The sequence below is a fragment of the Pleurodeles waltl genome, chromosome 4_2 (assembly GCF_031143425.1).
Source record: "Pleurodeles waltl isolate 20211129_DDA chromosome 4_2, aPleWal1.hap1.20221129, whole genome shotgun sequence".
Classification (NCBI taxonomy): domain Eukaryota; kingdom Metazoa; phylum Chordata; class Amphibia; order Caudata; family Salamandridae; genus Pleurodeles; species Pleurodeles waltl.
In genome coordinates this window covers 325,297,918-325,310,552 of record NC_090443.1, presented here as the reverse complement: position 1 = coordinate 325,310,552, position 12,635 = coordinate 325,297,918, and the positions used below count along the sequence as shown (strand labels likewise).

Below are 12,635 nucleotides of genomic sequence, written 5' to 3'. Positions count from 1 at the left end.
AGGCACGTTATAAGAAACTGTCGACTCCACGTATGGAAAGAAATCTGCAAGCGAAAAGAAATCATGACAAACAATGATAAACATGGTAACTGCAACACAGAAGTAAAAAAATGTTGTCCCTGATGGGAAGATTGAGGGCCAACATAAAATAATCCCCAACCATGCAAACACACTAGACAATTCAGAAAAAAATGGGGCAGCTCATGCACAAAGAAATCCTCAAGTCTCTCCCTATTTATTTAAGCCGAACTAAAACCCCCACAACAAAACCAAGAGAACGTTATGCTTTACAATAAGAAATAATGGTATGTAAAAAGTCTGCAAACAATGCAAATGGAATGGAACTCGACAAGAGTGCCTCGCCCTATAAAATACTTAAAGATTTGTACAGCATTTCATGCCGGTCCTCTTTTATTTTAAATACTAGCTCTGATATTCAATTCTCAAATACTTGAAGATAAAAAGAATCATGTTCATTTAATTGCCAAAAGAGAGAGACGGATTTTCCTACCTCTGTAAGGCACCCGTTCACTGAAAATGGATGGGAGATGTGGGTTCAGGGGTCCAAGATAAGATTAGATGTTTTGAGGTTGAATTCAGAGCATCCACGGTAGCGAACATGCTGAGAGGCTGGGTTTTGGAAAATAAGTGGTGGTGCAGACTTGGAGACAGCCATTAGTCAAGAACTTCTGTTCAGGGCCATCCTCGCCCCTCCAAGGATTCACAATATCTTGAAGGCAATTAAGTAGCAGGCACTCACCTCAGATAGTGTACCTCATTACTAAATCGCAGCATTGGGCACCCCCAGCAACCCCGACTAACAAATCAGCCAGTGCACCCTAGTCCTGACCTTCAACACTCCCTTTTATGATAACATTGCGACCTATTCAGTGTGCGTCCAATTCATCCCAGTCCTAATCTGAAGCACTGCAACCTATTCCAGCGCATGGAACAAAATACAGCTCTGTCAGACCGCCCCAAACTCGACCTGTATTATAACTGGTGTACCTTCACGGACCACGCACCTCTGCAGTACGGGTGCTGTTTCAGGAACAAGATACTCACAGGCAGCTAGGTGCTGAAGCACCTGTTCTGCTCAGAAAGAGGGGAAGAAATGGAGCAAACCCAAAGTGTGAAAGACATTTTTATTTGCTTTTTACATTGTTTATAACAGACCTATTTTCATTCTCCACAAAACAGAAATGATTGTACATTTTTTATATATATTTTTAAAATATGTTTATATATTCGGTTAACAAAATACATATTCTCTGTAAACAAACAGCACAAAAAAAAGAAAAAAGAAGAGGTATTTGTCCCCCTTTTGCGTCGAATCCTGCAATTCATGCAGCAGTGTAGGATTTCGAAGCGAGAACGGTTAACCCTTTGGGTGCCGCTAAGGTGCAAGAAGAGATGCGCATGTTGCCCTGATGAGGGTGGGAGGTTGTATGCACACCTGTTCCGGAACTTAAAACGGGTCAGCATTATCACTCCCCGGCTTGTGCTTTTGTAGGAGGGAGTTGGTTACAGCGGACAGGCCGCTATCGCCACACATTAACATGCAGTCTATTGTGTCAGAACAGAGGAAACCATGCCATCTAGAGAACTGGAAATAGAGGAACACAGTTGTGTCAGGCCAAGAGGCCTTCTCAGAGTGAATGAGACATGTGCCGCACGGAATGGTCTAGGGCTGAGATCTGTCTGCTCCCAACCGTAATCAGGCAAGATGAACATATACTGGCACTTCATTGCGCCCCACCACCAGCTCTCCCCAAACTTAAATTTAGTGAAACATTTCATTGAAAAGGAACCAAAGCAAAGTCATTTCATGGAAAGAAGGATCACAAGGGATCAAATCTAGAGTAAAGTGTAGGGCCAAGGTTTTCGGGTAAGGTTAGGGAAACATACAGGGACAAGGCTCTGATTGGCTAAATTTAGGTACTGAGCTAGGAGTCAAAGACTGGATTACGATTTAAAAAGTATTGAAATACATTTTAATTAAAGTATTCGAAAATACTGCAAATATAGGATGGGGATGTATTGAAAATTAACACTATTTTTTCAGTAGAAACGTCATCAGCCAAATAGTTACCAACGAAATTGTCACTTCAATGCTATGTAAAGGAAACAGTTTTAATGTGATGACATGTTTTTCATTGACACTTTTTCAAAATGTTCTGTGTGTGTGGAAGAGGTATTGTGGCAGACTGCTACGACTGACCATAGCGATTCTGGATGATACAGTACAGGCAATGTCGCACCTTCAAGTGCCTGATTCTGTAATGGTTGAGACAACAGCTCGGGATCAAATGCTACACAAACACAAACGACAATACCTATGCGGCTGCCTCCCAATAATCCGCACAAACAATAAGTGAAGTCTACATGTAGACTCAAACCGCTCTTAGCACTCTGCAGTAACAGAACAGAAAGCAGGTGTGTGCCCACTGCCCTCCACATTGGTACCACTTCTGCAGGCACTTGCTCGGGTCCCAGAAGAAGTGTAATTGGCTTAACTCCTAATATTGTAACGTAGCTTAGAGCTGTGTTTCATTTTCGACCACTGGTCCACAAAATATATCCTGAAAGGAGGACTTATTTATAAAGTATAAAAAAGTATCACCTACCCCCTCAAACTATGAAGTTTGAACTCTATCTGCAGAGTCCTATTTGACCTGCACCCCTCAAACTACGGGGAAGGACCATGGGAACATGAACGGTGTGCAGTATTATGACACAATTTTTAAACAACAGCGAAACCCGAAGATTCTTCAAATGTCACCTCTCCCCCCCTCCCCCGGGCATGCCCTCCATCTCACCACTCATCCTTATCTGAATGTCCAAAGCAAGGATTTGACACTAGAGAAAGGCTTTGAGGCTGTGAATACCATTATTACTGGTGTAATTTTGAAAGCATGTGTTGTGTCAGATTTCTGCTACAGGCCTCACAGTGGTCAACAGGACTATCCATTCTCCAAGGGAGGCTCTATGAGCAAGAGATTAAGCAGGTGTCTGCTTCTTAAGCAGGCGTCAGCTTCTATCTAGAAAGAAAGAAGACTGAAAAACTAACACTGCAACCAGTAACACCATCTACATTGCTGAGGCTCCACATGCTAAGCCAGAATCTTTGAATAAGTTGTTTGAAGATAAAGAAGTAAGCCTCTCAATTTAGCAAGACATGGCAAACGTGAGGCCTCAAGAATGCCATTCGTGCCAGACCTTGTCAGACGACACAAGTGAAGACCTATCATCATCATCACTATGATGGATGTAGTGAAGATTCAAGGACATGGTTTTGTAGGCTGCTAGACCTCAAAGAAAGTAGGTCTTGTGGCTACTTAAGAGTGCAAGATCTATGCATCCACCAGGAACGGCAGCCAAGTACAGCCCATTGACAAAGGTGAAAACATTGCAGACATTCCTACTTGATGTTTCAGGAGGGAACAAAACATACATCCAATTTTGAAAAAACTCGCACACAACAATGATAATCCAAAAAAATAAAATAAAAATACAAGCAAAGTCTAAACCATCCCAGGGTAATGGATATCCACCTGAATTAGAAAACTTGACAACAAAAAGGTACCAGAATCTATGAACAGAAAGGCACCTGAGGTGTGTGGCATCGAGGAGATCAACAACAGTTACAGATCCTAATCTGAGGCACCCCACCAAAGAAAGTCTTGCAGGGATACTTATGACTTTAGAAGATAGCTTCACAAGCACAGGGAGGCCATAAAAGCAACAAAAGAGCATTTGGTCCTCAAAAACAAAGTATCAAAACACAAAGGGCAGCGATTCAACAAATTCAGCTACATTTGCAACAAAACCCACATCCCTCTTGAAAAATATTTGGTTTTTAGAGCTTGGTGCCATTCAGATTCACACTATTAGAACTACCTACCCCAGCACTTTACAAAAATATTTTGAAGTCAAGCAACATTTTGTAGGAGGATAAGAGAAGCATGTTCTTGTGTGTAGGCATTGTGTAAGAATTCACAACCTTTCAAGGACATATCTCTGTTACAGAGCACCACTACCGAGGTCCCTCAAACATTACATTAAAAAAGGATCCACTTTGCCAGCAAATGTATCTGAAAGATGCTGCACTCAGAAAATAGCCCTCTGAAAGAACCTCATGCCAAGCAAACAACAGTTAAGTGCATACAGGGTAAGGCGAGCTTGTGGCCGAGAGAAGGGTCAGCCTCCCGACTTGACTTTTTATGTAGGAACCCCTCTCCAACACTACCTGCTGGTGTACGTACTGTGGCTCACCAGTAGTTTTGAAGATATCCTTACTTCACTTTTCACAGTAGAGTTGTCCTGCTGCTTTGCAAGAAAGACATGGAATCTCCAAAACGTCCTTGTGGTCTGGATTTGTTACACTGTAGTTTTAATATTCTCTAACCTCAGAATAATCTTTTATGAAGAACACCCAAAACAAGATTTAGGGATGATATTTTTATACATAAATCAGACTCCAAGGGTGTAGTAATTCCCATGTTCTCCTCTGCTCTTTTTAGTGGACAGAATGATATTCCTGCAACCTCCCATCTTTGATTATGAACTGCTGTGCCCAAACAAACAGCCATGAAATCCCAACTTAATTTATGTGCTTTGACATACTCGTTCACCAATGTTTGTTACTGTCCTACTGAAGCACCACTGGTGAACCATTTATAAAAATAATAAAACACTGAAACAGCTTGTACAGCCATAGTTGAAAAGCTCACAAAAATGAACTGTTGTAATCCTTCATATTTCTGTGGTGTGGCCTAAAATGTATGGCAAATCTTTTCAATTCTCTGGCTTGGCGGGAGGGGATGACTAAGGAAGAAAGAAAGTGGACCCTGTAATTAGTAAAGAGAGACTTCCTGTTCCAAGATCAAACATCCTATTCACTAAGAGAATTAACAAACTGCATCTAAGCACAAACTATTTTCACCCTTGAAGCAAAGATAAACATGATACAATCTCCAGGCTTTATTTTGAAGGCTAGGTTTTTTAATAATTTAGGTCTATGCCACAAAGGGAATGAACCAAAAGACTGAGATCAGGGTGGCGCACACTAGGTTCCTGGACAAGATAAAACAGAAAAATAAGTGGGTACTCTGAGTAAGGGGGGACAAAGAAGGAATCCTGTGCCCCAAAAAATTGAGACCATGGCTGCATACTCCTGCACAGCCACAAGCCAGCGAATATGATAGCACCAAAGCATCTTAGCATGATGGTCAGGGAAAGCTTTCAGGAAAGGGGTGATGTATCAGAATATATCTGCGTTAAGTGCTGGCAGTTCTCCCGTCCTAGGCACACGAGTCCCAGAAAAGAGGGAAGTAAGAAAATATTCCACTGAGGAAATGAGGAGCAAGTTCACATCGCCTTCATTCCAGCTCTATTGGGTAACCAGTTAACTCATTGCATAAGGCCTCGCCGAGCGTCACACATCCAGCCGCCAGCGCTGATGTGCCTCCACCTCCTCTGGTACGACCAATAGCAGCTCACAGTTCTTCCCTCGCAGCTGGTATTTCAGAAATGACCTGTTAGGTGAAGGACAAACAATCCTTTATTAAATGTTAATTTAAAAAAAAAAAAAAAAAATCACTGTGTCCCATTTAACCAGACCTGACATAGGTTACTCCCAGCCACATTCGAGTCACACTGTAGTACAAAACGAGCAGCAGAATTAAACACGTAAGCAACACCTGCAAGAAAAAGTATCTACATCTGTAGTGCAGAGAAGGACAATATGTTTACTCTTTGGTAAGGATTGCCGTTTGTAATGTTAGTTGGTATACAATTAATTTAAAGGTTAAAAATGTTGAATTGTTTTTTTTGTAAACGGAAAAGGGGTTGAGCAGAAAATCTTCTTGCATCACCTCCTCCAAATTGACACTGCATTTTCGTCTGCTGATGTTTGACTCCATAGGTCCCCCTCATTAAGAGAAGCTACGAGCAGGATAAAATAACCTTGTTTATAGCAATGATGGTGGAACTTGGATAACACCTTGTATTGCTCAAACCTAAGGCAAACCTGCCCAAATCTCTCAGAGGAAGTCTCTTCACTAAGCAGCTTTCACTAGAATGTTTGCGGGGGAAAAAAAAAAAAAAAAAAAGAGCACTGGCAAATCGAAAAAGTGCTCATCCTTTGGACTCATTTGCTTTTCCGATGCAGAGTGCTGATACTGCACATCATACCCCCACGAAAAAAAAAATGCAAACAAGTTTAAATATGTCACTGCTATTGCCGGTCTTATTATTCTGTAGGGGCATGCTCCTGTCACTATATATCTGCATGCCTACAGAGTGACTAGGATATCATTTCCCTCTTATATACCGATCCAAGACGGTGGATGCTACCTGGATAGGGGGAGGGGGGAGAAAGTGCAAAATAACACAAAAATGGATAATAGGGTAGGGTGGCTGCAATAGCAGAAGAATGGGTGGAGGGAGGAGGGGAAAAAGGGAAAGAAGCATCCAAAGGAGAAAACAATATAGTGGCAGAGGAAGCACGTGATGGAGAACACAGAGTGACAGAGTAAGGCAGAAAAACACAAAAAAGTGAGAACCACATGAGAGAGAAAAAAACCACTGGGCTTGGGAGAAGTGCACTTGGGAGAGAGCAACACAAGGCATGGGGAAGTTTGATGGATGAAGCATGCAGAGAGCAAGCAGGACATGAGGAATACAACAAATATTCGGTGGGGAAGAAGCACATGATGGGAATGCATAAAAAAAGGAAAAAAAGGAAGAAAAAAAAAAAAAGTCATTTTCTAATGCGAGCAGTGGCACAATACCAGTCAGCCAATCAAAAGGATGGTAAAGAGGAGCTCGTCCAGGACAAACAAGAGGAAGGCAAGCCACTGAATAAGAAACAAGTGAATTAGAACAAAAAGTCAATGGTATGCAATAAGCAGGCTGTAAGCTCACTGTAAGTTCACAGTAGGCCTTTTGCAGCCATAGGGGAGACCTAAAAACAGTGCTGCACACAAGTATGTCTCACCCCAACATTTGTAAGAATTGATATTATAATAAAAAGAGAACATACATAGCACATCACAACCCAGTTCCTCTTGCTGACTTTCTGCTTGCCATTGACCATGTACAGCACTCCACTGCCTTTTGGCCAGGTTTACACTATAAAAGTGTTATATATATATATATATATGCGCAATGGAGCCGAAATGGGAGGAGTCCCTCGATCTCGTGACTCGAAAAGACTTCTTCGAAGAAAAACAACTTGTAACACTCCGAGCCCAACACCAGATGGCAGGATGTGCACAGCATGTGTATCAGCAGCTACACATGCCACCGAACATATATATATATATATATATATACACACACACACATCCTTACAAACTACTGTCTTCGTGTCAGATCAATCGATGTTAATATTCAACTCAGAGGTGCTCTGTTGGGATCTGAACCTGTGATTTCAAAATTATAGAGTCCCCAGCTTTGGGTGTTCAATCCTCTTAGTTAAAAGAATACCATTTAAGAGGGAATTCAATATCTGAACTCTCTACAATTATCTGTGTTTATTTTTTTCTGTGTGCTGATAGCAACAGTTTAGTGTTTTTAAATCTTTGGCACAAATAGAAATGCTGCAGCATTAAAATCGCAAACTGTCATGAAATCGATCTCAATATAAATACAGATATAGTAAATCATAGGAGATTCAAACTGACTATTTCTACACCAAAATCAAAGGGAGGAGCCTAGACAGCCCCCTTGAGCCAGCAGCCGCTAGAGGAGAGACTGAGGGAGTGCCAATCTGCTTCAGACAAGACCAGTTTTGCTCAGCCGTAACCCCTTTTCTACAGCGTCAGAAACTGAAGACTGGACAAAGTAATTTGCAGAGTGCTGTTGAGAGAAACCATGTTAAGGGCTCTCTGTAAACCAGCAGCATTCTGCCAGTAAAAAATCATGGCAGGCCTCCTTGTATGAAATACGAAGAGTAGGAACCTCCAAAATCAAAGACCGACTTCGGTCTGGCATACAGTACCTGAAAAAGGCACCAGAATGCAGAATTTGAGGTGCAGGTTTCCCGTTCAGAATCTTTCCCAATTCCATGATCCTAAAGAACAAGTTACTTACCTTCAGTAATGCCTTTTCTGGTGGATACACTAGCTACCTGTGGATTCCTCACCTTATGAATTCTCCCAATGCGCCATCATTCGACAGAAATTTTCTTCCCAGCTCTGCACGCCAACGAGGACGTCACAATTGCCCGACTCCACGTGACTCCTTCTGACGTCATCGTGGCAATAAAAGGTCCTCCCCGGCGTGCAGCCGTCAGTTTTCACCATTTTTTATGTGCCTTTGAGGCGAACAGGTGATCACCGACTTCACAAACTCAATCTATATACACACACCAAATATAATACATAATATTTATTCAAATAAAACAAGCAAAAATTAATATACATATACACCCAAAGAAATCTTGTTATGACCAGACCGGCAACGGGGAGTCGGGTGGGACTGTAAGGAATCCATAGGTAGCTAGTGTATCCACCAGAAAAAGCGTTACCGAAGATTAATAACTTGTTCTTCTGATGGCTACAACTACATGTGGATTCCTCACCTTATGAATAGAGTCCCAAAGCAGTTCTGCACTCTGTGGCAAGTGCCTGAATGGTCACACCAAGAAATCCCAGCAGCACAGAACGTGCAAAATGGCCATCCCTCCTAACTTCCGAATCCAAGCAATAATGCTTTGCGAAAGTGTGGAGGGAAGCCCAAGTTGCGGCCTTACAGATCTCAGCAACCGGGACACCTCTTGCCAAGGCTGAAGTGGCAGACTTAGCCCTGGTGGAATGGGCCCTAATACCAACAGGAGGAACCTTCTTTGCCAAAGAATAACAAGGAGTTTAATGCAAAGAATGACCCACCTGGACACGGGCAAGAATGCAAAGGTTCAAACTGTGAACCCATCAGAAAAGTGATAACTAAATTCAAATCCCACTGAGGCATAACAAATGGAGTGGGAGGAAACTTGTTAGTTAACCCTTTAAGGAACCTAAGAACTATAGGGGACTTAAATAAGGAAGGTTGATCAGGAAGGCAAAGAAAAGCCGACAGCGCTGATAAATAGCCTTTCACCATTGCAACTGCGCAACCCTTCTGGGTGCAAAAATCAAAATATCAGATAAATGGGCCTTTAAGGAATCAATGTGTCTCTCTCCACACAAAGTAAATTACACACATCTACCGGCATAGACAGTCTTGGTGGAGTGTCGCCTGGCCGATAAAATAACGTCCACCACTTCTGGCGGGAGAGAAAATGAATTCAGATTGCCCTGTTCAATCTCCAGGCATGTAAGTGCAGGCTCTGGAGATGAGTGTGTAGAGCCTTCCCCTGCGACTTCGAGAGGAGGTCTACCCTGTGAGGGAGACTGAGTGGAGGGCACAGTGAGAGTTGGAGAAGGCCTGTGTACCACACCGTTCTTGGCCAATCCGGAGCTATCAAGATAACTTGGGCCCGGTCTTGGTGAACCTTCCTCAGAACCCGAGGAATCAAGGGTATGGGGGTAAAAGCGTAAAGCAACTGGCCATTCCAGGACATCTGAAACACGTCCCCCAACACTCCTTGCACCGGATACTGGAGGCTGCAGAACGAAGGGCAGTGCACGCTCTCCCGAGTGGCAAACAGGTCTACCTGAGGAAACCCCCACATCTGGAAGATGTAATGGATCAGGTCTGGATGAAGACCCCAGTCGTGATCGGCCCAGAAATGCCAACAGACTGTCCGCACGCACGTTTAAAACTCCAGCCAGATGGTTTGCTACTAAGCATCTCCGATGGCCCTGAGCCCAGGACCAGAGTCGCAGAGCCTCTCTGCAGAGAAGGTACGACCCTACTCGTCCCTGCTTGTTGATGCACCACATCGCAGTAGTGTTGTCCGTCAGGACTTGGACCGACTGACCGTGAAGGGAGGGGAGGAATGCCTTGAGAGCCAGACGTATCGCCCGTAATTCCAACAGATTGATATGAAACATCTGTTCCACTGGAGACCAATGACCTTTGACCTCCAGGTTCCCCCAGATGTGCTCCCCCACCCTAGAGTGTTAGCATCCGTTATAACCGTGGCCACCGGAGGAGGTAGTGAAGACGGCCTTCCTTGTGAAAGATTGCTGTTCACAGCCCACCATCGTAGATCCACCGCAGCATCTATGGAGATCGTTATCAACTCCTCAAGATCCCCTTTGTGTTGAAACCACTGCCTGCGGAGGCACCACCAAAGAGCCCTCATGTGCTAGTGTGCATGAGTGACCAACAGAATGCAAGAAGCAAACAGACCGAGCAGACATAGGAACTTGAGGACTGGAACAACTGCTCCATTTCAAAACATTGGAATCAACGCCTGAGAGTCCTGAACCCGCTGAGGCGGAGGAAAGGCCCGATCTAATGTTGTATCCAGTACTGCCCCTATGAACTGTAGGCGCTGAGAGGGTTCCAGGTGAGATTTGGGCACGTTTACCAAAAAACCCAGATCGAACAACAATCGGGTTGTCATCTGCAGGTGATGCAGCACAAGCTCTGGATACTTGGCTTTAATCAACCAGTCGTCCAGGTAAGGGAATACCGATATTCCCTTCCTTCTGAGATTTGCTGCAACCACCGCCATCACCTTCGTGAAGACTCGAGGTGCTGAAGTAAGACCAAACGGAAGGACCGCAAACTGGTAGTGTTGCAACCCTACCCCTACCACAAACCGGAGATACTTCCTATGCGACTTCAGAATAGGGATATGAAAGTAAGCATCCTGTAAGTCGACAGACACCATCCAATCCTCTTTGTGCAACGCCTGAAGCGCCTGCGCTAGGGTCAGCATTTTGAATTTCTCCTGTTTGAGGAACCAATTCAAAACCCTCAGGTCCAGGATTGGCCTCAAACGACTATCCTTCTTGGGGTTTAGGAAATATCTTGAATAACAACCCTGACCCCTTTCCTGCTCTGGAACCAACTCCACTGCCCCTTTTGATAAAAAGGACTAGAACTTCCTGCTGCAACAACAGGAGATGGTCTTCTTTGCAAAAGGATGGAGCAGGAGGGAAAGGAGGAGGAAACTCCCAAAAAGGAAGGGCATAACCTTTCCCCACAATGTTGAGAACCCAGGAGTCCAATGTGACTAACTCCCACTCACAGAGAAAATGAAATAACCTTCCCCCTACAGGAGAAGCATGAGACCTAATGGGCGGAGAACTAAGGCTGCTTTCCTTGCTGCGTCCCCCCTGAGGAAGAGGAGGAGGCAGTGTGCTGCTGGCTGGACCCTCTTGTTCTAACCCTACCCCGCCCTCTAAAGGACCTATAGGGCAGACTTGAAGGCTGCTGGGCTGCCGACTGAGGTCTCCCACAAAAGGAAGTTCCTCTCCTGAACCCCCTAAACCTTCTGAAAGACCTGAATGGGGTGGGAGTGGAAGCCTGCAGGCCCAAGGACTTGGCAGTAGCCCTGCTTTCCTTAAAACGCTCAAAGGCAGAGTCAGCTTTATCTCCAAATAATTTGTCCCCGTCAAAAGGTAGGTCCAAAAGGGTCGTCTGGACATCCATAGAGAATCCTGAAGATCTCAACCACGCATGCCACCTGGTGACAATGGAAGTGCCCATCGCCCTGGCCAGAGTCTGTAGTATCCAGGCCCGACTGGATGACTTGCCTAGCTACAGCCTACGCATCCGACAGAAGTCCCTGCAATTCTAGTGGCAGATCAGATACCACAGTTTTAGCTGCGTCCATCAGGGCATGAACGTACCTGCCCAATACACAAGTCACATTGGCAAATTTGAGGGCCATGCTGCAGGATGAAAAGGTCTTTTTGGCTGACTGCTCCATCCTGTTGGACTCACTGTCTGAAGGTGTAGCAGGGAAGGAACCTGGAGCTGAAGGAGAGGAGCAAGAAACCTGGACCACCAAACTCTCCGGAGTTGGATGTTGTGACAGGAACCCCGGATCGCCCGGAGCCACCCGGTACCTTCTTGCCACTGATCTGTTGACAGCTGACGACCTCACAGGCTTCTTCCAGAATGGGCTCCGTAAGAGCATCGTTGAAAGGAAGTAGTGGTTCAACAGCAGCTGAAGCGGGATGCAGGACCTCAGTCAAGATGTTGGTCTTAACCTCTGAAGCAGGTAGTGGGAGGTCCAGGAACTCTGCTGTCTTTCTTACCACCGAATGAAAAGAGGCTGCCTCTTCTGTGTATTCTCCTGCAGAGGCTAGATCCCTCAGGGGAAGTGTCTAAACCACTTGCCGAGTCCAAGCCCTGATAGCCCCCAGGGGCTCAGCAATTTCTCCTTCCTCCAGTTGCTGCCTGTGATATTCCTGCTCCTCTAAGAGCCTCAGTGCTCTTCTCCTAGATCTTAATCTGGCCTCTAATCTCAGCGGCGACATGGAATCCGTCGACGTCTACGACATCTGCTTCAAGCTTGACTGACGACCAGCAGAAACACCCCAATCTCTGGATTCATCCGGCGCCGGAACCAAATCCATTGGCGCAGTGGACTCTCGGGCCGCGTCACCTGTGTCGATCGAACCTGGGGCGACATCATCGGCTCCACTGGTTAAGCAGGTGAAGACATCGGCATCAAAGGTCTTCCAGGCAATACCTTTGGCATCGGCGCAGACCAACACCCTCCACAG

General features: G+C 44.9%; 1 protein-coding gene across 2 annotated transcripts in view; it reads right to left on the bottom strand.

Annotated features, from left to right (window-relative positions):
* Positions 1-1,131: 1,131 nt before the first annotated feature.
* JOSD1 (Josephin domain containing 1) overlaps positions 1,132-12,635 on the bottom strand; it is an 85,361-nt gene continuing 73,857 nt past the window's right edge. For both annotated transcript variants that reach the window (XM_069231316.1, XM_069231315.1), the window contains exon 5: positions 1,132-5,537. In XM_069231316.1, coding sequence (XP_069087417.1) covers positions 5,438-5,537 — 100 coding nt within the window. In that variant the 3' untranslated portion in view covers positions 1,132-5,437. The remainder of the gene's footprint in view (positions 5,538-12,635) is intronic.